At 51.5% G+C, this 26,359-nt stretch overlaps 10 protein-coding genes across 10 annotated transcripts; 6 read left to right on the top strand and 4 right to left on the bottom strand.

Annotated features, from left to right (window-relative positions):
• Positions 1 to 48: 48 nt before the first annotated feature.
• On the top strand, positions 49 to 2,953 carry STEHIDRAFT_98377 (PP2C-domain-containing protein). Its single transcript, XM_007304862.1, has 10 exons — positions 49 to 205; positions 302 to 323; positions 446 to 523; positions 668 to 757; positions 828 to 959; positions 1,017 to 1,093; positions 1,157 to 1,241; positions 1,305 to 1,361; positions 1,459 to 1,608; positions 1,669 to 2,953. Exons 1-10 carry the CDS (start codon positions 203 to 205, stop codon positions 2,631 to 2,633), a joined length of 1,659 nt encoding a protein of 552 aa, XP_007304924.1. The 5' UTR covers positions 49 to 202; the 3' UTR covers positions 2,634 to 2,953.
• A 2,937-nt stretch (positions 2,954 to 5,890) lies between these two features.
• Positions 5,891 to 8,595, bottom strand: STEHIDRAFT_139826 (uncharacterized protein; the record flags this gene model as incomplete). The annotated part of the gene is made up of 2 exons (XM_007304861.1): positions 5,891 to 5,950; positions 6,046 to 8,595. The coding sequence occupies 2 exons, from the start codon at positions 8,593 to 8,595 to the stop codon at positions 5,891 to 5,893; spliced, it is 2,610 nt and encodes an 869-aa protein (XP_007304923.1).
• Positions 8,596 to 9,550: 955 nt separating this feature from the next.
• Positions 9,551 to 12,138, top strand: STEHIDRAFT_98374 (SSrecog-domain-containing protein). Its single transcript, XM_007304860.1, has 8 exons — positions 9,551 to 9,609; positions 9,696 to 9,871; positions 9,940 to 10,045; positions 10,121 to 10,638; positions 10,696 to 10,799; positions 10,853 to 10,975; positions 11,037 to 11,473; positions 11,553 to 12,138. The coding sequence occupies exons 1-8, from the start codon at positions 9,558 to 9,560 to the stop codon at positions 11,972 to 11,974; spliced, it is 1,938 nt and encodes a 645-aa protein (XP_007304922.1). The 5' UTR covers positions 9,551 to 9,557; the 3' UTR covers positions 11,975 to 12,138.
• A 239-nt stretch (positions 12,139 to 12,377) lies between these two features.
• Positions 12,378 to 13,676, top strand: STEHIDRAFT_169046 (uncharacterized protein; the record flags this gene model as incomplete). The annotated part of the gene is made up of 1 exon (XM_007304859.1): positions 12,378 to 13,676. The coding sequence occupies one exon, from the start codon at positions 12,378 to 12,380 to the stop codon at positions 13,674 to 13,676; it is 1,299 nt and encodes a 432-aa protein (XP_007304921.1).
• Positions 13,677 to 14,231: 555 nt separating this feature from the next.
• On the top strand, positions 14,232 to 14,997 carry STEHIDRAFT_169045 (acyl-CoA N-acyltransferase; the record flags this gene model as incomplete). Its single annotated transcript, XM_007304858.1, has 3 exons — positions 14,232 to 14,542; positions 14,621 to 14,740; positions 14,799 to 14,997. The coding sequence occupies 3 exons, from the start codon at positions 14,232 to 14,234 to the stop codon at positions 14,914 to 14,916; spliced, it is 549 nt and encodes a 182-aa protein (XP_007304920.1). The 3' UTR covers positions 14,917 to 14,997.
• A 246-nt stretch (positions 14,998 to 15,243) lies between these two features.
• On the bottom strand, positions 15,244 to 18,159 carry Shmco3 (L-ascorbate oxidase). The gene is made up of 10 exons (XM_007304857.1): positions 17,897 to 18,159; positions 17,769 to 17,823; positions 17,643 to 17,716; positions 17,544 to 17,578; positions 17,167 to 17,478; positions 16,542 to 17,095; positions 16,274 to 16,481; positions 16,062 to 16,178; positions 15,693 to 15,915; positions 15,244 to 15,617 (listed from the first exon to the last, which is right to left on the bottom strand). The coding sequence occupies exons 1-10, from the start codon at positions 18,136 to 18,138 to the stop codon at positions 15,518 to 15,520; spliced, it is 1,920 nt and encodes a 639-aa protein (XP_007304919.1). The 5' UTR covers positions 18,139 to 18,159; the 3' UTR covers positions 15,244 to 15,517.
• A 942-nt stretch (positions 18,160 to 19,101) lies between these two features.
• On the top strand, positions 19,102 to 19,507 carry STEHIDRAFT_157558 (uncharacterized protein; the record flags this gene model as incomplete). Its single annotated transcript, XM_007304856.1, has 2 exons — positions 19,102 to 19,251; positions 19,334 to 19,507. 2 exons carry the CDS (start codon positions 19,102 to 19,104, stop codon positions 19,505 to 19,507), a joined length of 324 nt encoding a protein of 107 aa, XP_007304918.1.
• A 194-nt stretch (positions 19,508 to 19,701) lies between these two features.
• On the bottom strand, positions 19,702 to 20,827 carry STEHIDRAFT_80204 (uncharacterized protein). The gene is made up of 5 exons (XM_007304619.1): positions 20,767 to 20,827; positions 20,646 to 20,704; positions 20,471 to 20,568; positions 20,302 to 20,401; positions 19,702 to 20,237 (listed from the first exon to the last, which is right to left on the bottom strand). The coding sequence occupies exons 1-5, from the start codon at positions 20,792 to 20,794 to the stop codon at positions 19,761 to 19,763; spliced, it is 762 nt and encodes a 253-aa protein (XP_007304681.1). The 5' UTR covers positions 20,795 to 20,827; the 3' UTR covers positions 19,702 to 19,760.
• A 167-nt stretch (positions 20,828 to 20,994) lies between these two features.
• STEHIDRAFT_157556 (deoxyhypusine hydroxylase) lies at positions 20,995 to 22,483 on the top strand (the record flags this gene model as incomplete). Its single annotated transcript, XM_007304855.1, has 6 exons — positions 20,995 to 21,142; positions 21,248 to 21,381; positions 21,448 to 21,623; positions 21,743 to 21,973; positions 22,106 to 22,337; positions 22,412 to 22,483. The coding sequence occupies 6 exons, from the start codon at positions 20,995 to 20,997 to the stop codon at positions 22,481 to 22,483; spliced, it is 993 nt and encodes a 330-aa protein (XP_007304917.1).
• An 843-nt stretch (positions 22,484 to 23,326) lies between these two features.
• On the bottom strand, positions 23,327 to 24,377 carry STEHIDRAFT_58569 (Metallo-dependent hydrolase; the record flags this gene model as incomplete). The annotated part of the gene is made up of 2 exons (XM_007304555.1): positions 23,327 to 23,985; positions 24,050 to 24,377. The coding sequence occupies 2 exons, from the start codon at positions 24,375 to 24,377 to the stop codon at positions 23,327 to 23,329; spliced, it is 987 nt and encodes a 328-aa protein (XP_007304617.1).
• Positions 24,378 to 26,359: the final 1,982 nt, after the last annotated feature.

Below are 26,359 nucleotides of genomic sequence, written 5' to 3'. Positions count from 1 at the left end.
CAAAAAGCAGTCAGCCAAGTCCCATTCCGCTCAGCTCTTCCTCTGCACGCGACTGTTCTCATCCACCGCCCTCGTCCTTCGTGATTTCCACCGATTATCCGTTTCTTCCCCATCTCCTTCGCACGAATCGGAATATTTCAGCGCCGGATCCCAACACCTTCAGGTTCAATACTCAGGAATTCTCTATTTGCGGTAACGAGTCATGGTGCGTCCTATCCCTATTTTTTCCTCGCTTTGAATCAAGGAGCCTCATCTCTCGCTTCCTGTGCGTTCTCTTGGTCGCTTGATCTCGTTCGCGTAGGGTCAAACTCTCTCGAGTCCAGGTACGTGCTCCATCAGGAGGGGAACCTTCGCGCTTGAATCTTTGAAGAGGAGCAAGATCATGACGGTTCCGCCTTCTTCGTCCCGCCCGTTCCCTCGTTCTAAATTACTTCATATTCACCAGCGACGGATAAGCATACGGAGACGGGAGGAGATGAACGGTATAGCTATGCTGTCTCGGAGATGCAGGGGTGGCGAATCTGTGAGTCTCGTTTTGTTTATCTTTAGCGTCCGTTCGCTTTTGGACTCGGGAAGTTTTCAATTTCCATTTCATGTACTCCACTCACCGTTCTGGTCGTGATGTTTGGTGCGGTGTGTTACCTGGTTTGCTGACTGTGGGATGTAGCCATGGAGGACGCACACACGACTGTCCTGCGATTAGATGAGGAAGCAGAGGAGAGTAACACCTTCTTCGCTGTTTACGATGGTCATGGTGGTACGTCTACCCTCTCGCCACACGCTTGCTCCTAGCAGCATCGCTCAATGCATCTCTTCACGCCTTTCAGGAGGATCCACTGCACGATTCGCCGGTGTAAACGTGCACAAACGTTTGGTACAAGAAGAGTCGTACAAGGAGAACAAGTATGATCAGGCGCTGAAGAGAGCGTTCTTGGGCACGGATGAGGATATGCTCGCTGGTAAGCCCCCTTCCCTTTGGAGATTGAGAGGGGTTTGGTCATGATCGGCGTCAATAGATCCATCCTATACGAGAGATCCTTCGGGGTGCACGGCTGTGGCCGCCTTGATCACGAAGGACAAGAAGATCTATGTTGTAAGTACTCTTCCGTTTCCTGTGTGTTACCCAGATGATTCGATTTTGACATGCTCTTGTCAGGCAAATGCAGGCGATTCACGAATCGTCCTTGGTGTCAAAGGACAGGCCAAGCCATTGAGCTACGACCATAAGCCTCAGAACGACAGTGAGCACAACTCGAATGCTTTACACATTAATTGTTAAACTGATTGGCTTCATCTCCTTCCAGCCGAACGAAGCAGGATTATGGCCGCTGGTGGATACATCGAGTTCGGCCGTGTCAATGGTGAGTGCTCCGATAAGCCCTTCCTGAATGGTCTGGTGCATATGTTGAAGATCGCCTTCTTTCCGTTTCACTCCGTTTTTGTTTCATTTGCGTACAGGCAACTTGGCTCTTGCTAGGGCTCTGGGCGACTTTGAGTACAAGAAGAACTACTCTATCACACCCGAGAAGCAAATCATAACAGCAGATCCTGACGTCATCGCACACGATATCACAGACGACGACGAGTTCCTCGTGCTCGCTTGCGATGGTAAGCCCTTTATTCTCTTGACAAGCAACTGAGCCACTCGTTCTCACATGATCATTGCAGGTATCTGGGACTGCTTGAGCTCACAACAAGTCATCGACGTCGTTCGTCTCCAGATCTACGAAGGCAAGGACCTCCCCGAAATCTGTGAGAACATCTGCGAGCTCTGTCTCGCACCCGACACCACCTCCGGCGCCGGCATTGGCTGCGACAACATGACCGTCATGATCGTTGCTTTCCTCAATGGAATGACCAAGCCGCAGTGGTACGACATGATCAGGGACCGCGTCGACAAGAACGTTGGGTACAGGACGCCGAGGGAAATGCCCCAGATCTACACGACGACCCGTCTGCTCACGTTCAGGGCCAGAAGGGATGCTCAGGCGGAGAGAGACAAGGATGGTGGTCCGGCGAACGCGTTGAATGGGAGCATGCTCGGTGGGCCGTCTGCGTTCAGTGGTCTGCAGAGAGTATTGGGCAGCACCGGTGGGATCTCGTTCCACCCTGGCTCGAGTATCCTTAGCGATGCGGGAACCTTGATGTTCGAGCAGGACGACAGTGATGAGGACGATAGCGGGGATGATATGGACGAGGATACGGCCTCGGAGGGGGGCCGTACACTGTTCGGGCAACCTATTGGATCCGGCCGCGATGAGTCGCCCGAGGGTTCCAAGAGCTTGAAGGAGCAGCTGGACGAGTTGGAGAAAGGGGAGGAAGAGAAGGACTCCGATGGGGATGTCAGGATCGACGACGCGGATGATGAAGAGGCTCTCAAGGAACCCTTCGACAGCGTCATCGACCTCTCGGACGCTGAGAAGGATCGCGCGGAAAAAAGCGCCGCGTCGCCTTCGTCGTCGACATCGACACAGCCGTCCCGAGAGGGCGAGGCACCCCCACCGCCGCATTCTGTCGCGAATGGGGATGCGAATCCGGCGCAGCTCAAGTCGCAGCCTGGGGGGGATGAGGCCAGTGACGCCGTGAAGGCGGATGGGCTCATGGATAAGAGCGAGGACCCGATGGTGGTGTAAGTTTGTAGTTCTTTGGACGCTCGTACGCGTACTGTATACACATATGTGCTGTTTGTTTCTGTGTTCTGGTTCATTCTCACCTTCCTCCTCTTTCTCATCTTTTTCTCTGGCTCATCTCATTCTCTGCGCTTGTCACAACGATTCTGGGCTGCCTGCCATCTTTACCCACCTCTCCCCCCTTTTATCCTCCCGATTGTCTCCGTGTCTCCGTCTCGACTATCTCTGTTCGCCTGGTGTTGCCGTGTCTTCTCAAGTACAGAATACTTACAATGTGTGTGTGACTTTTTTTATCTATCTACATGGGGTGTTCAAATAATCTTGTTGCACAACATCCATACCAGTTGTATTTAGTATTCTTTTTTCTTTGTGCTGGGTGCATGGACAGGAAAAAAGCAAATCATTCTTTGCATGAGAGTTCTGCGCAGGGTACATCCTTGACTCAAGGAACAGATCAGAGTAGGCATCAACTAACCCGCACGGCCTGAAGACAACCGTGAATAAACAGTTGACCTCGTCCAGCATGTTTTTATGTAAGTAAACGAGAAAATAATTCGGCGCCACAAGTTGGCACAAGGGCCAAGGCGCTCCGAAACGAAGCTCCGCTCGGCATCCCCCGGGACACCGACGGGGAACAAAAGGCAACTCGCAACGGCCCTTGACCTTGTCCCAACCTCTTGCCCAACCTCGTCCACGACGTTCTTCAGCATCTCTCCACTCTACTTGTCAGATATTCTTTGCTCTATATTGTATGTATTATTGTCAATACCTTTCAACCCACCACTGACCTCTCCTCCCCAAACGTTGCCAGTTCCACTTCAGTCCATAATACTTGATGGCGGAACTGTCGATCCCCATGTCACGGTAATATTTTGCATCTGTAACCTTGCCGTATGATTACCTGAACTCATTCCCTGATCCCCATCTTGACAGCGGAGCATTCTGGGACCAACTTAAAAAATCAAGAATCCCCGAAACTCTCGAAGACGTCGAAGACGTCGAAGGCGACGTCCGACTCAAGATCAAAGCCTGCGATGACGAGCTCGCCTTCGCGCAGGCCTACATACAAGAGATCGGTGCACGCCGAAATGCACTGCTCTCCATCAACCAATTTCCATCCGAAATTCTTGGGTACATATTTCGCTTCCTTCTCCCGGTGCTCGAGCCCCAACCTCTTGACACACTGCATCGCCGCCGTGACGAAAGAGCGATCACCTCTGGAACGCGGACCCTCATTACTGCATCTCATGTCTGTCAACGATGGCGCGATGTCGCACTCGAACACTCTGCTCTATGGACCATTCTGTGGATCGGGAACACATCATGGATGCACGAGATGCTTATACGCTCCAGGGGCACGCCTCTCATCATCATGGAGCCCCAACAACATTCCGTCCGTCGCATGTATCGCGGATTGTTACTGCCCAAAGATAGTCCTAACATCGGCATGAACTTCCTGGCTTCCCGCCTATTCCATGAAATCCAACCGAAATGGCTATACTTGGCCCCCCCATGCGAGGACGCATCGGTAGCAACGCTCTGGGATGAGGTGTTGGTGCGGCCAGCGCCTAATCTTGAGACCCTTGAGATACTTGGATCTCACCACCCTTCTTGTCCCGGTGTAATGCACATTCCCTCTGAACTGCTGGGCAGATGTGCACCGGCCTTGAAACACTTGAGCTTGGCCGGCATTTTCTCGTACGACTCGGCTCTGTGGACGTCACCGATTCTTCATCAGCTTGTCAGTTTGACATTGGATGTGCATTATATGAATGGTGCCGATATGGACTCAAGAATTCCTCTTCAAGCCGTACTAAATGCACTGCAAGAAATGCAACAACTCGAGAATCTGTCCATCACCTTCCCGTCACTCCGTATCGAATCTCCACTCAAGGACTCGCCGTATCTCGTCCATCACGAACATGACCACTCTCTAGTGCAGCTCCCGAGACTCTCGTCCTTGTATTTGTCTGGGGTTCTGATAGAGATTTCTTCGCTTACGGCGCACCTCATCATTCCTCGTAATGCCACCGTACGGTATACGGCGTTCCTTCGCGAGGACGACGTTGACGCTGGACTCTCAGGGAACATCGCAAGGCTCCTGCATCCGACCCTCCCCCTCTCACCACTGAGGACTTCTGAGATCACACTCGTCAACAGCTATGACTGCACCTTGCAGCTTCGATGCTGGGACCATACCCTCCCTGCCCATAGTTCTGCCATGGAAGACCTTGGCCGGCCACGTATTGCGCTTGAGTTTTGGCTTCCTTCTCCACCTCTAGACGAGCTAGGAATGCTGCCCCAAGCGCCAGATCCCGCCGCAACACACCAAGCCCAGAAACTACTCGAAATCTTCCGAGCGGTCTCCTCGATCATACCCTTCGATCAGATACACGATCTACATTGGGATAACCCTGATAAACATTCACGGAACTTGGGCAGTACTGAAATCAGTATTGATGAACCTGTCCTTACCGAAGTCTTGAGTCACTTTGGACAGGCAAAGAGATTATTTTTCACCGACACTCTTCATTGTCCAGATATGATATCGGCGACAGCTTCCAACCCCGTTCTCCTTCCCCATCTGGCCAGCATCCATTTCGCTTCGACTCTCTCGCGGGAGCTCCTTGTCCAAGACAGAGCCGCCCATGCCGGATGGCCAGGCGAGGAGGCCAGGGTTCGGGACCTCCTCCAGGAACTCGCAAGCGGACTTCGTCGCCTAGCAGAAACTCGAGATATTCAGACCCTTGAGTGGAGCGGAGGTCTGCTCCCCGAGGAACACGTCCCATTGTTTGAGGGCATTGCGAAACATCTTGTTTGCGAACTTTGACCTAGTAGGAATGGATGCTAACGAATCTCGAAGGTAAGTACAGACTCGGTCTCATCTGACCCGGTTGAATCATGTTGACGGTAGTCTTCCCCACAGATACTTCCAATCACGACGTGCTTCGACTGTCCCGTATGCTACTCAATTGTTGTACGCTCCCGCCCCCACCATCAAACTGTCAGATATCTACCATACCAACGGTCACGATGTTTTTTAAGAGAATAATACACCGGCGTTTTTTGTATTTGGAAGGGTGATATGTGACGAATAGAACGGAACTATATAGGTCCTAGTCGGTATTTGCTTGTTACTTGTTCTTGTGGCCGGGTAGCGCACAATCCCATTTCAGATGTCGCTCTACATAAGTAGTCGATTGTGACGACAGCGCGACGGAACAAAGCCCCTGGTGGATCGCGTTTGTGATACCCGAAGACTATTCAGGTGACTGCTGGATCTTGACTAGGTTCTGACGTGCAGTCGAGTGGTAATAATTCTACGACAAGCCGTGAAAACAGTCACGCAGAAAAAAAGCCCTCGAAGTTACATGCCAAAATCATGATACACACACAATTACGCTCCAATATGTACAAAATTGACCCATCTATCGATAGGGACCTTGGCCCTCCGGAGCGCCTTTGTCGCCACGCGAAGGGCCGTCGCAGAATCTCTGAAATCAACCTTACTCGGATCGCCATAGCGGAACAAATAACCATAGAACGCTTCAGCCAGTCTTGGACCATCGTCGTCAGCCATACCCCAGAGCGTCCCAACAACACTCTTGAAGCCACTGAACTGCATCGCAGCTGCGAGATGAAGCACTTCGTCTGGACTACCTCTGCTATCTACCGCCGCGCTGTGGCAAGCAGACAGAAAAGCGAACTCGGCATTGGGGAGGCGAGCCTTGATGATGTCGATGACTCGGAGGCGCGTGCTGTCATGAAGTTTGAAGGAAGAGGCGAAGGACTGGGGATCGAGATGGCCGTGGCAGGCTAGGTGAAGCCATGGGTAGTCACGGAGAGCTAAAGCGACGTTGTCGGCAGTGGCATCCTTGCCTATCCGTTGACGGACGAATGCTGCTGAAGTTTGGACTGCCTTCAGCTCCTCTTGAACACGAGGGAGGGAATCGTCGACTTGTCCCACGGCGAGGAGGCACGGAGCATCAGAGCGCGACGACCGAAGTGAGGTTCTGGACGTGATTAGCGATGACAGAGTCGGTGTATAAGAAGATGTGTAAAGGTCGTGGAGTCCTGTCCTTTCATTATCGAAGGGCTGAGCTGCATGGACAGGAAGGGAACATAATGCTCCAGTGGGACACCACCATATACGGGCCCCTCGTGGGACGCCTAGATCTGAGAGTCGTGTGGCAATAGGTTGTACGACGAGTGCCCAAAGTCGTTTGAGAATAGATTTGACTCCCTCTGCGCGCGCTTCGTCGGACCTTTTCGTCGTCAGAGTGTACAAGAGGGATGATAATTGGCTAATATAACGAGGAAATTTTGGAGATGACGAGAGAGGCACTACGACTGGCTCTGAATTCGCGTCGGGAAGGATGAGGGCGTCGGACCGATGTACAGAGAGGTTGAGAATGACGACGGGTCCCTCGACAGCGGCTTGTTGGAGACGACTAAAAGACTTGGGGCGCATGAAATCCGAATAACCATCGATGTGTCGTATTTCGCCAATGACGGCGTCGAATACTCCTAACAGCTCGCGATAGCGAGTACACACAAACTCGAAGGAATTGTCTCGACCCATAGACACTCGATGACCCCTGACCGGCACATCAACCTCTGGTCGCTCAAAGGAGGTCGCAATAATCTCGAGCTCGCGGCATATGTTTTCGAAGCGATCTGCAAGTGCACGATGCACTGGGCGGAGACGTTCGATTGGATGTCTGTATCCTCGCATCCTTGACCAGAGTAAGGCCCTTCCTTGCTCTAAAAACTCGACTGCCTTTCTGAGATCCCCGTCTCCGATAGCGGCAGATGCAGCGTCCACAGCCAAGGAGGACAAGTTGTGTGGGCTGATCGACTTCTGCTGCAAATCCAATGTCGGATACATGATTGAGCACCGATCAAGAAGGATGAGAGCCTTCAGATAGGCAGTCAATGCACTCGGATGACGGTACCGGTGTGCATAGGATGCCCAGTCTTGCGCGGCTCGGAAAGCCACTTTCGGAGAACCAAACAAGTCGTAGACGGCTTCCTCGAAAAAGTGAAGGGATGTGTGAAGATCTTCCGTTTCCTTGTGCAGTTCGAAGCGGACGGCCACCGCCTGTGCAAGGTCGACGAGCGTCATCGAACGCCTTGCGTCACCTACCGGTCGGAGGAACAGGGCCTCTTGATGGCAAGCAACGGACTCGTCAAGATCATCTACGCGGCCAGTCTTCTCGAACCGGGTTCTGAGAATGAACCCGAGTTCGTTGACGGGGGGTGAGCGGTCTATGTTCCCAGGAAGACGTTCCAGATCCTGGCGAAGAGACGCGATGACATCGTCGAGTCGGTGATGCTCATCTTGCGATAAGAGCGGGATGTATCCTTGGTGGGATTCTGGGCAGCACGGGCTGTCTGTGAGAGACAAACGTTTGATTCGACGGTTGGAAGGTATGACTGTGAGATTCATCGCTGATCCGTGACGGTGAAGTGGTTTGTGAGACATGGGTCGCCCACAGCGACACGACCGATCCGGAGTAGAATTTTTAAGCTGGTATGTGATGGCTTCCTCGAAATCCTTTCTTATGCCGAGAAGTCGAAACCGTTGATGCAAGGCCACCGAAAGACCCTTCAAAGTCGGGAGCACAGCCGGATGATTGGAAGGCAGTGATGACAGGACCTCCCGATGGTATACGATGGCCTCGGAAAGGTCGTTGATCTGACCAAGCTCCTCGAAGTGGAATTGTAGGGCATATGCAAGGAAACTGAGGTAAACGTGGCGAGGATAATGTTGAGCAGAAGATATGTCGAAAGAGGCCAGAAGTGCTCGATAATAGGGAATATCGATCTGGTTGAACTGGTCGTACTTGAAGCGCTTTCCCCATATGTCCAGGTTGTTTGCGGGAGTCTCTAGCGCAATCCTTTGAGTTGGGCCGCAAATGCAGTCCTGTTTCCGCGGCGAGGAAGATTCGAGTGCAGAAAGCATTGGAAGTGGAAAGCGAGAAAGTGATAAACAGCACGGTTAAATTTCAGAAAGTCTCGATTGGCATGCTGCGTACCTGAGTTCCCATATCATTCCATCCAATGAGGATAAGTGAGTCACTCTGGGGACGGTCTAAAGCTTGAGCTACAACGCACATGACAATGTGAATCATGGCTCACAGGCATTGACTCTAGGGAGCGTTCGCTGGGTATGAAAAAGGAAGGCACTCGCAGTAGCAAAAAATCTGACTAGAAAGATGCTTTGTGATAGCTCGCTGCAAAAGCGATTTTGGTCCGTATGCATACTGCGAGAGGCAGACGGCACTGCCAGCGCCGTCATACTGATGGGCGGGCTAGTCCGTGAGAGACGATACGGTACGGCTAGAGTCGAATCTAGTATCTTGTAGCGCCTCCCAAGTAACATTTAGTAATTGTCCACACAAACGAGTGAGAGATATCAGTCAATGGGGCGAGCTTACCTGACAACTGTGAGATGATAGACAAAGCACAGCATTCGAGCCGACTGTTACTTGTACTATCCTCTTGAGTACACAAGCATATATAACAAAAAAGATATGCGCTCGGAATAAGCGCACATTATCCAAGCGGACTATTCGTGAGGCCTGACTCTCGAAAATTGAGGTCTCAGGCTCCAAGCCTGGCCAAGTACTTCATGCAAGCTGCCAGTACTTCTAAGGACGGATTATCGACGGTCCAAAGTGCAGTCAAGTAGGTCTTGAGTAGAGTCTTGAGTGAGCTCGAGCCCGTCGGAATATGGACCCGGGAGGGGGGTTGAAGCTGGTTGAAGACAAGTTGAAAGGATTTGGTGCCACAGTGGCGTCTGACGTGGTAAATCAAATCAAGCTCCGCTCGACGCGTCCCGGCGCCTCAAATGTTCGGCGCGTCTTGCAGTCCACTCTAACTCTCTCCTCGTCATTGTCCCTCAGTCTTTGCTTTCGTCTTGTCATGACGACCCAATTTGACCGTATATTTCATGGGCTCTCACCGTTAGTGGGCAGTACGTCGCAATTCTTTTGCTTAGCTGTGTTTCTTGCCGAGATCAGCGTCCAGTGATTGACTAGCGTACCCCTCAAATTTTGGCAGAATTCCGCGTCGCGGCTAGCGGAATGGCGTGGAGAGCTGAGGAGTCAGACGCTGTCATCGCAATCGCCTCGAAAGACATCAAATGGGCGCAATGGCTACGCGTCGCTCGCGGCTTTCAACTGCGAGTGGGCCTGAAAGACAGGCGGAAAGAGACGTTTGATGGGTTTGGACGTGAGGTGCGTGCGATAATTGTCGTGGCTGCGATGTAGCTGACATGATTCTGCTCGTTTATCGTGATTGATAGGATCATGACAAAGTGGCGAGTTTGCTGAAGCAGCACTTCGGCGTAACTCTTGAGCAGCAGGAAGTTCTCTTCAAGGGTTGGAATTGGGGTATCACTGATTTCAGAGGTATGCCCTTGTCAACGCAGTTCGCCTGGGCGCCTGTCTTCTGACTCTTTGTGACCCACTTGCGCCACTTCGTAGGTGAAGACCTTGCCTTCCTCGTCTCGAACAAGACTGCCTTCGAGCTCCAACTCCAGCATGTAGCAAACTCCAACATTGCTGGTCGCACAGAAGTCTCGCTCGAGTTTGCCTCATCTGCCGGCGAAGCTTCATCGTCCAAAAAACCGTCAAAAAGTGCCCCCGATGAAATGGTTGAGATTCGTTTCTTTGTACCCGGCACGACCAGCACCCGCCAGCGTACTGGGTCCGACGCGGGCTCGCAGAAGAGTGACGCTGAAGACGAGGATGGTGAGGAGGTCAGTGCGGCGCAGGTGTTCCATGACGCCATCAAAGAGAAAGCTGGAAGTGAGCTGGCGACGGGAGAGAAGATCTTGAGCTTCGAAGAGGTGTTGGTATTGACTCCTCGTGGGCGATACGATGTCGACATGTTCCCCGACTTCCTCAGGCTCAGAGGAAAAACATATGACTACAAAATCGTCTACACTAGCATCTCGAAATTGTTCTTGTTGCCCAAGGATGATCTCCACGTGCTATTCATTGTGCGTCTTTTCAGTCGCTACTCCTATCACAACCAGACTGATATCTTCGAATCACAGTTGAGCTTGCTTACTCCCATCCGACAAGGCCAGACGCGGTATCAATACCTGGTCATGCAGTTCAGTAGGGAAGAGGAGATCACGGCTGAATTGAACATGACTGAGTGAGTATAATCCTCTTCGTGCCTTTCAATGCGGCTTGCTAACTATCGTTCAGCGAGGAGATTGCTAAGCACGACCGGCTCAAAAAGGATTATGAAGATCCCACCTTCGAAGTCGTTTCAAGTGTATTTCGTGCTCTCTCAGGCAAGAAGATCACTAGCACAGGAAGTTTCCAGAGGTGATTTCTTTGACACTCCCATCTTTTACGGTCGACTGACATATTCTCCACCTTTCACTAGTCGCACGGGCCACCCGGGTATCAAAGCCAACCTCAAAGCCGTTCAAGGCGACCTCTTCCTCCTGGAAAAATCCATATTCTTCGTCTCCAAACAACCCGTTCTTGTCGAACTCTCCGACGTCCACCAAGCCGTCTTCTCCCGTGTCGGTGGCGCTGGCTTGGGTGCCTCTGCCGCACGAACTTTCGATCTCAAGATCGTGACCAAATCAGGCCCAGAGTATACCTTCACGTCACTGAACAAGGAGGAGCACGAGCCCGTGGACGCGTTCTTAAAGGAGAAGAAAGTCAGGGTGAAGAATGAGATGATGCCGGACGGCGATCTACTGATGGCTGGTGCGGACGACGATTCGGACGAGGAGATGCAGAGTGTGGCGAGCGATGAAAGGGAGCAGCCGAACGTGAGGAGGACCGGGGACGACGATAGCGACAGTGAAGATGGTACGTGTTATGTCTTGCCTTCGCCGATATTGCCTCAAATGATGCTGTGCGTGGTTTTGCTGACTGTAACTCCCATTAGATGAAGACTTCGAGGCTTCTTCAACTGACGCAGGTTCCCCCACCGACACTGACTCCGACTCTGATGGCGGAGGTACCGCTTCCGATGCCAGCGGGGACCGTCAGCTTACGAAGCCGAAGGGCAAAGGCAAAGGCAAGGCTAAGGAGGGTGCGCCTACCAAGAAGAAGGCCCCAGCGAAGAAGAAGGGTTCCGACGACGAAGACGATGAGGAGGAGGATAAACCGAAGAAAGCTGCAGCGAAGCCCAAGCCTAAGCCGAAGGCCAAGAAGCAGGACAGCGATGGTGAGGACGATGCGATGGACGTAGACGAGGATAAGCCTAAGCCAAAAGCCAAACCGAAGCCGAAGCCTGCAGCTAAGCCAAAGGTGCGAGCCGGAGAGGAGGAGGAGCCAAAGAAGAAGAAGCTGAAGACGGACGGTTGAGTGGCGTGTTTCTGGCTTGTCGATGTTGATCCACCTCTCTTTGTTGCGCATTATGTTCAAGTACTCCTTTTGTCACCTTTGACCATCTACGATGTATTATCTTTTGTCTTGCCATCTTGGCCAGCTTTCTATGTAGTCTCCATTGAACACCTCCTGAGAAGCGCCATCGTACTGGCAGAACTTCTGCCAGGTGTGTGGCTGTGTTTCTTTATCAGCTGAGTTTAAACTTTAGATGCCAACAAAAGAACAAATCGAGGTGTCATCAATTCATCTCTTTCCTTGTAACGTCCAAGTGGCCATTGGACGAGACGTTCGTGTTGTCACCTTTTCCCACCAATTTTGGAACTGACAAACCTCTGTTCATCTAGCATCCTTTCTCGCGATTTACTCCTCGCTAACTGCCATGATGAAAAGCTTGCCTGACCTTCCTGTCGAACTTCAAAGTTTGATCTGCGGTCACTGCACACCCGAGACCCTCGCATCTCTCTGTCTCACCTCCAAACACTTCCTCACCATTACTAGACCGGCTCTCTATCGTCACGTAACTATCCATTACAGAGGACGCACCCCCGGCGAACCACCACAAAGTCAAGAAGAAGTCCAAGACACGTATGTCCTGTCTGATGCATCTTACGAACGTTTCCGAGCCACCGTCGTCAACTGTCCCCCTGTATTCGGCTCACTTGTCAAATCCCTCGAATTGGGGAACCATTTCATGGACAGAAGGCGCTTTAACTCGAAGGGCTCTATCTTAGAGAGTCTTGGATCTTTATTGAGCGTTCTCCCCAACCTCGCCCGCTTAAAGATTTGGATCTTGAGACCCGACGACGAGCTCGACAAAGCATTGTTCTACGCTAGCCCTTCGCTGCGCGCCTTCTCTGCCATAAGTTGGGCTCATATCACTCCCGACTTTCTCGCGTTTCTCCAGTCCCATCCCCAGCTGCGCGAGTGGCATGCCCGGTGGATCAATGATGGAACGATTAGCCCTGAGGGCAAGGCATCCGCAACGGTCCCTCAGATCGTATTGGAAAGAATCACTATGTTCGCAACCAGTCTTCATCCCCGCCCTCTGATGCTCCTTGGCCAAATGAAAAACCTCACACATCTATGTCTCAGACATTATAGTCCCACAAATCTCAGGGGTCAGCGACACATCACAATCACCGATGAACTCCAGAGGTCCGAGCTGAATGCTTTGCGAGGTTGTGGAAGGAACTTGGTCAGCCTCGATCTTTCAGATGTACCCATCTCGTGGGGATCGCCTATCCCTTGGACGGTCAATCAGGTCCTTCCTTTGACACCAGCGCTTCGATACCTTCGAGTGGGACAGGACTACGTTCGAGAGGACAAGCCGGGGTCCGCTTTGCTTCAAGCTCCCTTCACACGTGAGCCACTGAAACGCGAGTTGTTCACCGCCAAACCAGCCACACTTCCCCAGAACCTGCGTCTCATGGTCGTGGACCTTCAGAAGAGTAAAAGAGTGAGATTCGGTCCCGTACGTCGTGAATACCCGGGGAGCGCGACGCTGTTGCGTACCGGTTTGAAGGACGCGATGCTTTTGGGAAGCTTGATGTCTTCGTTGGAGGAGTTTGGCTGTTATTGCTATCTGTTGCGAAGGGTAGGAGAGGAGTGGCTGGATGACCCGGGCGCGCCGAGACGGTCGGATGATGATTGGGGAGCCGGAGGCATCGGTTTTGACTGAGTTCAGGAATGAAAGAAGAGATTCAGGAGGATTTATGTTCCAGTGAGAGATTTACGATATGATCTACAAGTACTCCACATGCTTCATCTTATCATCTACTTTGCTCGGTTGACTTTCTATGTGTCCTCCACTGAACACCTTTCGAGAGGCTTCATCTTACTAGCAGAGCTTCAGCCAGGTGTGGTCTGCGCTTGTGTGGAACCGTGAGATGATCTAGAGGAAGTGACTTTGTCGGCTGCGTTCGTGTTTTTGAGCGTCAACAAAGGAACAAGTCGAGGTGCACCGAGTTTGGAGGCAAGTACGTTGCAATTCAGAATATTGTCTACGACGGTCCTCACTACGAGACGCATTGATCATAGCAACGCTAAAAATACTCTCGAGTCTAAGAAACCATCACAACGTAGAGTTTTAGCAAGCCAGTCAGCGGAGCCGGCAGATCAATGAGTCAATCAACATAGACGCTTACATGGATATGAACGTATATATACCAGGTTCAGCATATTCCCACCATCTCTTTACCCGTCACTTAACTGTCACCTTACTTCGGACCACACGATGACAACCCTCTTTGAATCCGCTCGCCTTCGCTATCGCGGTTTCCGCAAATCAGATCTCGACATCCTCTATGACCTCTTCAACGATCCCGGAATCCAACTAAGCGCGAACGACCACTACGTCATTCCTCGTCCAGAGTCATTCAAAGACATGCTCGAACAGTGGACCTCCAACCTGCTGTTCTGTGTCATTGTGGACAAGGAAACGGAAAGGTTTGTGGGGCAGTGTGGGCTGAGATACGAAGGCTTGGGAGAGAAGAACAGGGATGCGACGGTGGGGTTGGCATTGCGAAAAGAATTCTGGGGAAACGGGTACGTTAGCAATTTGATGCATGTTGCTGTCTTCTGGCTTGGCTGCCTGCAAGTGTATCCGTGCTCAGCGCATCGTAGGTTCGGAACAGAGGCCGTCGAATGGATGGTCCAGATGGGATTCAAAACACTGGGCTTGCACAGAATCTCACTTGACGTTTTCTCCTCGAACTCGAGAGCGGTGGCGGTATACAAGAAGTGGTATGTGTATCTTCGTTTGAATGACTAGGCCGGTATGACAGACTGACTGTCCGAGAAGCGGGTTTCTCCAGGAGGGTGTCAGACGAAAAGCGTTGTGGAGGCTGGGAAAATGGGAGGATGTGATAACTATGGCTATCCTGGATGAGGAGTACTGGACTCAGCACCCTCTTCAGTAGATTCAGGAAATGAGTCCACCTACATGAGCATGTGGCGCTGTACGTACCATGGTCGCCACACTGTATGAATTTTCTGAACTGTGCTCCTTGTTGTTCATCAACCGACCAATATGAGAGGCGCATCAGAATATCCTCGCGCAGAGAGCGCACCAAGTTGGATAGAACTCGGATCCTACGTGGACGATGGACAGTCGGAGAAAAACAAGTCGAATTGTGGAGCACTGGTGAATGTTGTGCCCCAGGCGTCCTGATATCAACCGGTTTCGACATGAGTCAGACATCTTACCTTCCTATCCATCACAATCACGATCACTCGCTTTTTATGGTTGTGAGTCCCTTGTGGAAGAGAGAAAGAAGTGGTATTATGCTATACTTCCGAAAAGACCGTGTACGAAAACAGTGAGTAGAGCTGTCACCAAGCGAATAAATAGAAGCTAGAATGTCCGTAGAGCAGGTAGGCACCATTATTCCCAAGCTATTCCAACCGCAATGCTAATAATCAAAATTAGGAATCAATAGTCCTGGTCGAAACGAGGGTGAGTTAAAGATAGTGGTAGTTAGAGTCCAAGGGCGAAATCGATTATGCCGGAGGGTCCGTGTCCTAGAAAGTAATGTTGGCAGCCAGGACGTCGTGCATGTTCCGGCTAGAATAAATGTCGAAGAAACTGTTCGGAGTCTCGCTCGGTGTCACATTGTACGTCCTAGAGGAGAAGGCTCCAATAAGTGACACGAAGAGTTTCCTCGCAGGGATCCCAGGAAGTGAGAGTGATACTCACGCATACTCCATAAGGAACCCGTTTGGCAGAGCCGGCAACTCGTCCATGCCAATCAACAGCACTGTGGCCATACCCATAATCGCGTGTGGCTGCAGGTGACAATGTAAGAGGAAAGCTCCCGCGACGTCGGCGGTCATCCGGTAGACCATCCAACCTCCGTTTGAGCCGGGTGCGACAGCAGTGTAGTTGGTTTGATAGTCTGCGCCGAGTGGGCCAGGGTAGACTGCGTGGAAGACGAAGGAGGGTTATTAGTTAGACCATCGCCAACGCAATACGCTGCCAAACAGGACCCCAAGAGTATGATGTCGTGGGGTTTGAGAAGTTGGGATATGGCGCGTATGTGCGTATATGAGTCAAAGTGCGACGTACTAATGTTGGTGTCCCGCTTGAAAGGCTTTCCGGTCATGTTTTTCCTGGCCGCCGCATACGCCTCATCCGAGAAGTTCCCCAAACCTTGTGCCATGAGATACGGATGCTTCCCGTGGACTATAGAGCGCAAGAGACAGTAGTCAGTAATGCTCGCATCGATTTTACAGACCAGTCAATATGGAAAGGTAAATGCTCGGAAGATGGATACGTACTATGCCATGGGTGCGGGCCCAGACTCCCATATCCACTCGCCAAGTTCAAAAGCACGATATCAACTGTCTCGTTCAACTTGATAGGGATCGTCTCGGTCTCGTTATCGAACCCTCCGTTAGCAGCAGCAGCAGCATAACTTATGTTAAGCGAGTCTGGAGACGTGTATGCTTGAACGAGGTAGGGAGTATCTGGCTCGTTCTCGGAATACTGCGAAATTAGGAAAAGTCAGTGATGCGCGAGAGAACACAAACTACAGCGGATACGAACCTTGTATTTATCGACTACCCACCACACACTGAGTGACTTATTCGCACCGATAGTCGCATTGAGCTGCTGCATCGATACGAAAATCTTCCTAGACACAGTCTCATCACTCGGCGGAACATCCTCCTCATCCAACGGGCTCAGCTCAGGAATCACCCAGAAGGGAGACTCGTCGGGCAGAGGAACCGTCTTGTTGAGTTGCGGGATCGGAGAATAGGCTTCTGTGGGCAAAGACGCATTGGCCGTGCCGACGTCTACATCCGCGTTGACGGCGATGGCGCCGAGTGAAATCGACGCAGACGCGGAGATAGATGTGTTGGGAAGCTGATACTGCAAGATGAAAGCGCCGTGATCCCTAGTCGGCCGCCATCTCGTCTCGAGATTCGCCCAGAACATGGTTTTATTGAGCGCCTCAAGTTCTTTGACGGATTTGGTGTGGAGGAGGAAGGAGTAGCGTTGGCCGGAGTTGAGTTCGAGATGGGAAATGTTGTGTGCATTGACGTATCCACTGTCGACTTCAATGAGTTCGAAAGAGTCGTGGTCTTCGATAGCCATGTCTATTTATGGGAGCACAGAAGGTGTCAGGAGGGCACAGCCCTAAACAAATCACCGGAGGTCGAGGACTTACACAAAAACGACAATGCCGTAATCCCGATCGCCCTCACTCTGTACGTTGTATCTGGCTCGACGGTAATCACCTCCGTATGACATCCCTCGACACAATTTCCATGACTTGTGCTGTTATTGCATGAGCCGAACGCATTTCCGTTGACGGTGAGGGCCTGGGGATCGCCCGGGAATGTAAATGGAGCACCGGCTAGGCCAGCGGAGATGTTATAGTCCGATGCGTGGTAGAAGTCGCCGAAAAGGAGGGTAAAGTCGGAATCATAGTCGTAAGGTGGCCCACAATCGGGGTCGTCTTCAACGATGAAAGCCCCATCTGTGCAATAATACGAAATGGTGAGATATGCTTCCCATGAAGTCCAGAAAGAAAATTGGACGAACACGCAGTGACGATTTGGAATCCGACGTGAGTATGACTGGACGGTGAATTAGATATCGGTTTGGAGGATTTTTTATGGATATCGTTAAAGACGGACGTACTACATATAAGTTCCTGCACTTCCCTTCTCGAGCATGAACTCATAGTCAAAGAAGGTGTTGGGCGCGATAGGCCACTGTAACTGCCGTCAGACGATATCTCATCCGTCAAACTGATTTCGATTCTACCTGACTGGTCGCCGGCGTTCCATCCGCGAACGGAGACATGTACTGACTTATCCCACTAAAAGCCCACCCCGCAAAATTGCCTCAGACGAATATTCTCCACCAGAAACCAAACCAAAGGAAGAACGTACTGCCAATGCAACGTCGTATTGCTCTCCTCCATATCATTGTACACCCTGATCCACACATGGTCGCCCTCCTTCACTCTGATCTCTGGTCCGGGAGAGGTTCCATTGATGACCGTGGATTTCCGGGCAGTACAATCTGCGGCGATGGTGTCATTAGAGATGCGAAGAACATAGTCTGGCTGCCATGCCTGGACTAGATGTGATGCGAGTAAGATAGGGAGCAACAAAAGGAATGAAGAGACCATGATGAGGGTCTGCCCTCTGGGTAGAGGCGGTATGCAGATCTTTTCTCAGGCCAGGATGAGGGAGATATAAAGGAATCGGGATGGCTGTGGAGGCTCAATACGTATGACCGTTGATTGAATTGAAAAAAAGGAGGGTTCTTGGCTGAAATGGTGGTCGAGAAGCGACTAGCCGCTTGATGTCGATGAAGAGTTGATGGTTTCACTCAAGCGGGTCGCCCGTGCATGATCTGACAACATAGCGTTAAAGCAAAGCTGCATACTCGAATCCGACCTTGTCCGGCAGTACTGACGATAGCTAACACACGAAGCTAGTAGGATCGGGCAACACTTCTTTTGACCAGAGAAGAAAACAGCTTGCAGTGAGTTGAAGCTGTCTGAGAGCATGACGGAACAGATTGACCGGAACTGCTTGGCGCCGTCTCCCCGACCTCGGCTACCGCCCTCGGCGGCTCCCGGAGATGAGTCTTTTTGCGGTGATTATATAATGAAGTACAATAATCTCGCCAGACTGAACGACCAAGACACCGACGTTGCTCCTGGATGTTACACACCTGCGTAAGTTGGCCGGAAGGATAAAAAGTAAACGCAGCTGGATTCTGAGCTACACAGTTTACAGAAAACGAATGACTTACAAAGGCCGACTTGGTGCACGATTCTTGAAGCTTGATGTCGTCGATGTTCCTCACGAGCCGTGGGTGGCACGAAAGCCGGGAAGTCAGCATTACTTATGTGTTGGAACGATGGAGTGTTGGAGCACTCGGAAGATGGGCGTTGTGGCGCACGGAAGTGAGCGAGTGGTTCACAGAATTATATTCTGACATCACCTTATGCAACCTATGACGCAAAACGTTTCTCGGTCAGTATATAGTCTCTTCCTATAAAGCTTTGCAAAGCCCAACGATCTATACAACGTACCCATCAACTCTGTAGAAACCCATCACTTTTATCCATCTAAACATTACCATGTCCTCCTACACCGCTTCCACCCACAAGGCTTCCAGCCACCCCGCCGAGGACGAGAACAGAGCATTCAAGAAGACTGAACAGGTCGTTGGTCGCCCACCAGTCACGGACCACGACATAAATGACGAATACCTGAGGGATCCACCAAGGGTGAGTATTGACACCGCCCATAGTTGTTGTCTGTCTTGGTGTTTGGCTGGGCCACCGTAACATCTTAACCTTGGTGCCACAGAACGTCGAGAGGCCAATCCAGCCTGAGGAAGCTCACCCTCGCGGTTTGAAGGAAGGCGTTCAAGAGCGTGAGCCCTTGCAGGAGGGAGTATTGGGCCACGAGGAGATTGGAAGGGAGAAGGTGATGGATCGTCAGACGAAGATGCTCAACCCTGACGACCCCCTCGATGCTTGAAGACGTTATTGGTTGGAAGGATAGAAGTTCACTTTGAAGTTAGCATCGTATCATCCGGACAGCAGCATTGTATAATAGTCGCTTTCGCCTTCTGCTTGACGGACAATCGTGACTGTGTAGATGTGGCCCACTTTACGGTTGGTCTTCAAGCGCCACCACATCACCATTAGCATGAATCAAGACGTCAACCAGCTGCGGATGGAAAAGATGGACAAGCAAAGGCTGAAAATACACGGAGAGAAGAAATGGGAAACTACTCGCTCATGACCTCCTCATCGTCCTCATCCCCATCCCCACCGGCCACCGCATCCCCGACTTCAAAAGCCGGGTCCTCAATCTGCACAACCTTCCCCGTCTCCGCGGTCCATCTCGCCTTCAGCCCCACCCGGAACTCGATCATCTTCTCGCCCGTTAACTTGAGCAACTGTGCCTGCTCCGGCGTCAGCACCTTGCCCTTCTCGCAGAGCTTGTGTGGCGTATCGATTGTCGGTACGCCTTTTTTCATCACCGTCGTCAGTCCGAGCTTCCGCAACTGGGGCTCCTCGTTGTGGGGGAACGGCTCCGGTGGGTCTGAGTGGTGTTGCATGACGGGGCCGGCAGGAAGAATGACAGTGCGTGAAGCGCGGTTGCCTGCGCGGGCGAAATCAGGTTGGCGGAAGTCTTTGAACCATTCAATCACTTCGTCCGGTTCGGTGTCGGTGAAGAAGAGGCCGACTTGGCCTTTTATTTGCTATATGAGATGGCGGATAAGATGGTCAGACGTGAAGATTGAAGGAGAAATAGGTCAGACGGACTGGTGTGAGCTGAGAGATCCCTGGCCGATGCTCGTCTTCTGGTGTTGTGCCCAAAGCTTTCGCCATCAACGCTCCTCGACCAAAATACATTCGTGCAGAGCTATAGCACAGCGAAGAGAGGCTTGGATATGAGCAACAGGACGTTCGGTCAAATTTTGACGGGACGTACTCCTTCCATAAATTCCGGACAGTTTTGAGGTGCGCATTGCGCATGTTACCAACTTCGAAGAGCCAGCAGTACTTCCATTTCTCCAGGTTTTCCTGAATCTACTTTTCCCACATATACGAAGTTGTTAGTTTCTCTGTGTGAAGCGACAAAAAATTGTAGAACGTGGGAGACGCACGGCAGTGAGTTGTGCGCCCTTCTGCTCCTTGGTCTTTTTAGCGACCTTGGTCAACGAAACTGCGAGACGAAGAGAATGAGCAAGCGATGATCAACACATCAGAAGCAAAGAACAGACATACCGAGCTTTTGTCTTTTTGATTTAGGCATGTTGGCAAATAGAGGGAGGAGGGAAGGGGACCGAGAGGAGGAGGAAAAGTGAAGTCGCGAAAGAACTGTGGCGGTCTTCAATTTCTTCAAAGCGTATTCCCTTTTCGGGACCAAAAATCTTCTTGCACTACACTTCACCACTACGCCTCCTTTCCTCTCCCCCACATCCTTGTCTACCCTCTCTTCCGCATCCAAATAAAATGGTCGCAGTTTCCCAGACCGAGCTCGATAATCTCGAGTCCCTCCTGCTCAACACCTCCGGCAAGGTTCCCCTGCACAACCGCTTCCGGGCCCTCTTCACGCTCAAGTCCCTCAAGAACGAGGACGCAATTCGTATTATTTCAAAAGGTATGTTTGATCTTTCTCGTTACACCACACCAGATGTCGAAATGCAGTGGTGGTCCGAGCTTGAGCTTGCCTAGACGGCTAGGATGGCTGATGAGGCTCACGAAGGCTTTCAGGATCAGTCGGCGCTGTTGAAGCATGAGCTAGCGTACTGCCTGGGACAGATCAAGGACGAGAGTGCATTGCCAACATTGGAGACGGTTTTAGCAGACGAGAGCGAAGATCCTATGGTTCGGCACGAAGTACGTCCATCCCTCACATATTTTTGCTAGAGAAACTGACTGTGGCCCCTGGTATTTGATGTACAGGCTGCCGAGGCGATGGGTGCCATCTCTTCCACGGCGTCACTTCCTGTCCTCAAAAAGTATTGTGGCGACAGTGATCGTGCTGTTCGCGAGACCTGCGAGATCGCACTGGCCAGGATAGAATGGGATAACTCAGACGAAGGCAGGCGGCATCGTTCAACCGCCACCGACGAGATCCAGTACGTGTCTTCCCTTCTCCTCCATGAACAGACTTCCGTTATACCTCGCATCCAGTATATTATACTGACATATCCCTTCTGCTTCTCTCGCGGTCTCGACGTCCCTCTCTCCCTACCAGAGAATTCACCTCCATCGACCCCGCTCCTCCCACCTCTGGCCTCCTTGCCGGTAAACCAAAACCTCAGGACCTGTCCCCTTCTAGCGTCGCGGACCTGAAGGCCCAGCTTCTCGACACAAAACGACCACTGTTCGAACGCTACCGCGCTATGTTCGCGTTGCGGAACATTGGAACCCCGGACGCAGTGGACGCACTTGCGGCGGGGTTCACGGACGATAGCGCGCTTTTCAAGTGAGTATCTTACTTCACCTCTCCAGTCATTCTCTGCTACTTTATCCCTTCGGATCAAACTCAATGCTCCTTGTAAAAACGGCCTGGAATGCTAATCATCTGTGTGGCGGTGGCCCATGCGGCATCTAATAGACACGAAATCGCCTTCGTCTTCGGCCAACTTCTCTCCCCTCATTCCGTACCGTGCCTCCTCCAAGTTCTCCAAGATGCCAACGAATCGGAGATGGTCCGACATGAAGCCGCCGAGGCGCTAGGTGGGATCGCGACGCCAGAGGTCTTCCCTTACCTGAAGGAATACATGACCAAGCCAGATGTTCCTGTCGTAGTGCAGCAGAGTTGTCAGGTAGCGTTGGATATGTATGAGGTCAGTTCCCCATCCGCTTCAACCTGCAGTCGATTATGGTTCTAGAACCTATGCTAATCGCGGTTTTGCAACAGTATGAAAATTCTGGAGAGTTCCAGTACGCGAATGCGTTAGAGCAGCCACTGGCCACTGAGATCGCCGTCTAGAGACAAGCATAAGCCTGTAATAATGGAGTATCCAAGCGCTTCGTGTTATTTTCTCTCGGTCTCGTGGGAGTCTGCGAGGTTCTTGTTGTATGTTTTTTGGTTAACAAGGTGTCGTCGGGTGCACCTGTCTTGTAGCGTCATACCCGACGCCCAATCGTTGTAGCATGTCATGATCGATTGTAGTGATGTATTTTTCTTCGGTACTCTTGAATTGTCTACTTGTCGTATGTGCTCAACTCAACACACAACAATCAGTTCCACCCTACCTCTTAAGGTACGGAAACCCGTTACAAATGAGACTACTCCGACAAACGTCCACGTACCCCAGGAATATCTCCGAATAATCTGTGAAGGAAAGTAGACAAGATAAATGACTGCACAGGACACAGTGAGCTCACTGACTTTACAGAAGGCGTCGACCCACTCACTGATACGGGTTTAGATGACTGGTATTATACTCTCGGAGCAAAAGGCACAGCTAACGCGCTTCCGAACAGTACTTCTGTAGTGCAAGAAAGACCACACACCCCACAACGGCTGCTCCCAGAAAGCTCTGGGTCAAAGTCGGAGCTCGTGTAAACGGGCCAAAGGTCTGGGACGAACGTCGTGAAGCAATTATGTTGCCTGCACGGATGGTTGTACGGTCGAAGCGTGGATCGAGGACAACTGAGCGGACTGAGATATTCGAGTGGAGCAAAACGAAGTCGGTTGGGTCTCCTGGTTTCATGTCCGATGATGGAAGGCCGATATTTCGTTTGGAGGAATTCGAGACAGAATCCTATTCGGATGGCTAGTCAATGTCTTGTAGCATGGTAAAGAGTTCGCGAATGTGGGCGGCATTAGTCAGCTTACCAGTAGGATCTGGCAGGCACGTTCGCTCGCATCTTGATAGATGGCTACGCCCAGTGAGCAGAGAGGAAGCGGATCGACAGAGCCTTGAGGCGTGAAGGCGTTTTCGACATTGTTCACGCTTAACGCGATGTCTAGTCCGAGATCCGCCACGAACGGCACAGGAATCGTGCCTCTGGGGGCGAGTTTTGCGGAACGTGGGTAAGTCTTGCCCATCATGTACAGGTCGCTCTGCGGCAGTGCGACGAAGGAGATTGGAAGGTCGCCGATGGATTCCTTCAGATCCCGCCATTCTTGATCGTCGAAAAGGGAGTAGCGGGTGCCGTGACCGATGGTGACCTGACGCATTGAACCTCTGGAGAAGAGGGATGTCCACTGAAGCTCCCTCATATACTGTATAACATCGTATATAAGAGGCTGGGCCGAGGAATTGAGGTTGTAATCCAGATGGAAGTCGACATGAAGGCCGCCCTCTTTGGCCAGATTGAGTACGAGCTTGATATTCCTCTTAGCCTGGTCCAGGGATGGTTCAACATATGGCGCAGAACCAATAACAGAGACGCCGAGAGTGGCAGCGGCCTCAACGAGAAGGCGATAATTATCTCCTGGCTCTGTCGCGCTCGGATCGTCGAAGAGTGGATCCTGAGCGAAGACTGTGGCCCACAGTCACACAGTCATAAGCGACGCTCGTGATAGTGATCTGAGCGAGGGACTCACCTACAAGTTGAATCTCGCACTCCTTTATGAACTCCTTTTTTAGACGTAGACCTGCGTTGAGGCAATGCATAGATACTATCCTGTCGATCTCAACGAAAGCGCGCATCGATGTGACGCCAGCAAGTATGCTCTCCGTCACTAATCGCTTGCCTCGCTCATAGAGGTCAGTGCCATCGTGCATGAAACGAGCCTTCGCTGTGCTTGTGACTTCGAGAGCTTCCTGGAATGTCCTGTGAACAACATCAACATGGTCTAATGACGGCCCACGGATCCAGTGACACAAACTTACCCTGTTCTCAAATCGCCGCCTTGGTTCAGAAGAAAGCATTTGTCCAGATGGATGTGAGAATGACAAAGACTGAGAGAGTTATTAGTAAGGAGTGTCTCCCCGTTAATATGTATACACGCACGAAGGTAAGAGTATACCCTTCCCTTCGGCATCGATCTCACGGGGTGATAGAAGGATGGATAGTCCTGCGACGTGTAGTAGGGGCCAAATTCGGCTTCTTATAGACCTGCCAGGACCCTCAGCCTTTCTAATGCTCTTGATTTTTCCATCTTTGCATAGGACATCGAATAGACTAGAGTCGTCATGAGACGGGTCGTGATAACTGGAGGGTAGGTGGACGTTCCGAATGGTGAGGGTACCGCCTTTGACCATCGACCCAGGGGATACCGAGGGCTTAGCTATACTGGCGGTCTATGCAACGAAGAGGAGAGCTGAGGAATAGTTTGTGTTTGTCATTATGGGGGCGAACGAAACACTCATACCTGACGCCCTCGCTGATTCGAACTGGCCACGGGTCCTCCGGGCACAGTAGTAGCTTAGAGAGTTATTTGTATGAGATTGAATCATGCAATATTGTGCTTTCAGGCCGAGCATGAGTATACCAGCAAAGATGGCGGACAGCCTGAGACGTTCAAGGTTGACAATCATGGTCGGAGTTATCGCCGAAGGTGATAAGGGCAAATAGGGGCCGAAATCATGGGTTCCAGCAAATGCACAACTTGAGAGCACGTCCTTCAAGGATGCAACACGGCGCGCAAACATTGCATTTACATATTGAGGGGCCATACAGTAGTCAGGAAGAGTTAACGCGTAAGGTAAGTAACGAAGCCTGGAACAGAACACAATACAATTTCTAAAGACAAAACAGACAAATGCCACCATGCTCGGTCCCATTTTGGAACAACATTAGGGCTGAACGGCGCGTTTACGTAGTCGAGGCCAGGATCAAGCTTTGGTGGTCTTATTACCTTCTGAAAGCAGAGTTGAATGCATGGAGTGGGTGAGGTCACACGCCAGAGACTTGACGATGAGGATAAATAGCAAACATGCGACCATGGTCAACAGTGACGCGATCGACATACGGGCAAGGCGATAGGTGATAGCCTCCGGAAACATGAACTGTTTGCTGTGACGAAATGCGACGACCTTGCCCCCACGGATCACAGTGCGGGAGTAGCAAGGGCTGAGAACGACGGAGCGGACAGATTTGTTGTCTTCCATGAGGACAAAGTCGGCCATATCACCGACACGGAAACCTGGGGAAGGAGGCATCTTGGACTCGGGGTGGCCGATGCAATACTTGGAGCCCGTAGAAACACAGTTCTGATAGCGAGGAAGGCGGTCGGTGAGGACGAGCATCTAGAAAATAAGATGAAAAGCTTACCAAAAGGGTTTGACAGGTCTCGAAGCTCGCGTCACCGTAGATAGCGACTCCAAAAGAGCATAGAGAAAGAGGATCGACATTGCCCTGAGGAGTGAATGCGTTCCCGATGTTGTCAACTCCCAGAGAAACATTGAACTTCGACTCTGATATGAAGGGTACCGGCAAGATGCTTGGAGCGAGCAGTGTCCGACCTGCATGACTACCCGTGGTGTATACATCGCTCTGAGGAAGGACGGCAATATATATGGGTAGAGTCCCGATTTCAGCTTTGAGATCCCGCCATTCTTCCGCGGTGAAGTGCGAGTAGAGGGTCCCATGGCTGATAGTGACTCCACGGCGACCGCCAGAGGGGAATTGAGCAGTCCACATCCGGATCCTCATTTCGTGTATAACGTCGTGAATGTGGACTTCCCGAATAGAATCAGCGTCGTAATCGAGGTGAAAGTCGGCGTGGAGCTGGCGGTCGATGGCGAGCTTGAGAACGAGTCTGATGTTCTCGACGACCAGGTCGGGACTGGATTCCACGCCCGGTACTGAACCCACAACAGAGACTTCGGGGAGCGCAGCGGCATCCTTGAGCAAATCGTAGGTGATACCAGGTTGGGTCGAGTCTTCCGAATCGAAGAGCGCGTGTTGG

The sequence above is a fragment of the Stereum hirsutum genome (genome assembly GCF_000264905.1).
Source record: "Stereum hirsutum FP-91666 SS1 unplaced genomic scaffold STEHIscaffold_8, whole genome shotgun sequence".
Classification (NCBI taxonomy): Eukaryota; Fungi; Basidiomycota; class Agaricomycetes; order Russulales; family Stereaceae; genus Stereum; species Stereum hirsutum.
This window is presented reverse-complemented; position numbering and strand designations above follow the sequence as displayed.

Bases quoted from the DNA above. Each gene is read 5' to 3' on its own strand.
- STEHIDRAFT_80204 (XM_007304619.1), bottom strand. From the start codon at position 20,794: ATGCCTAAATCAAAAAGACAAAAGCTCG. The intron at 20,705-20,766 runs GTATGTCTGTTC...TTCGTCTCGCAG, and splicing joins ATCAAAAAGACAAAAGCTCG to TTTCGTTGACCAAGGTCGCT. The intron at 20,569-20,645 runs GTGCGTCTCCCA...TGGGAAAAGTAG, and splicing joins AGGGCGCACAACTCACTGCC to ATTCAGGAAAACCTGGAGAA.
- STEHIDRAFT_98374 (XM_007304860.1), top strand. From the start codon at position 9,558: ATGACGACCCAATTTGACCGTATATTTCATGGGCTCTCACCGTTAGTG. The intron at 10,639-10,695 runs GTGCGTCTTTTC...TTCGAATCACAG, and splicing joins ATCTCCACGTGCTATTCATT to TTGAGCTTGCTTACTCCCAT. The intron at 10,976-11,036 runs GTGATTTCTTTG...ACCTTTCACTAG, and splicing joins AGCACAGGAAGTTTCCAGAG to TCGCACGGGCCACCCGGGTA.
- STEHIDRAFT_98377 (XM_007304862.1), top strand. The intron at 758-827 runs GTACGTCTACCC...CACGCCTTTCAG, and splicing joins TGTTTACGATGGTCATGGTG to GAGGATCCACTGCACGATTC. The intron at 960-1,016 runs GTAAGCCCCCTT...CGGCGTCAATAG, and splicing joins GGATGAGGATATGCTCGCTG to ATCCATCCTATACGAGAGAT.
- Shmco3 (XM_007304857.1), bottom strand. From the start codon at position 18,138: ATGGTCTCTTCATTCCTTTTGTTGCTCCCTATCTTACTCGCATCACAT. The intron at 17,479-17,543 runs GTTCGTCCAATT...ATTATTGCACAG, and splicing joins ATTCCAAATCGTCACTGCGT to ATGGGGCTTTCATCGTTGAA. The intron at 17,096-17,166 runs GTAAGTCCTCGA...TCCCATAAATAG, and splicing joins TACGGCATTGTCGTTTTTGT to ACATGGCTATCGAAGACCAC.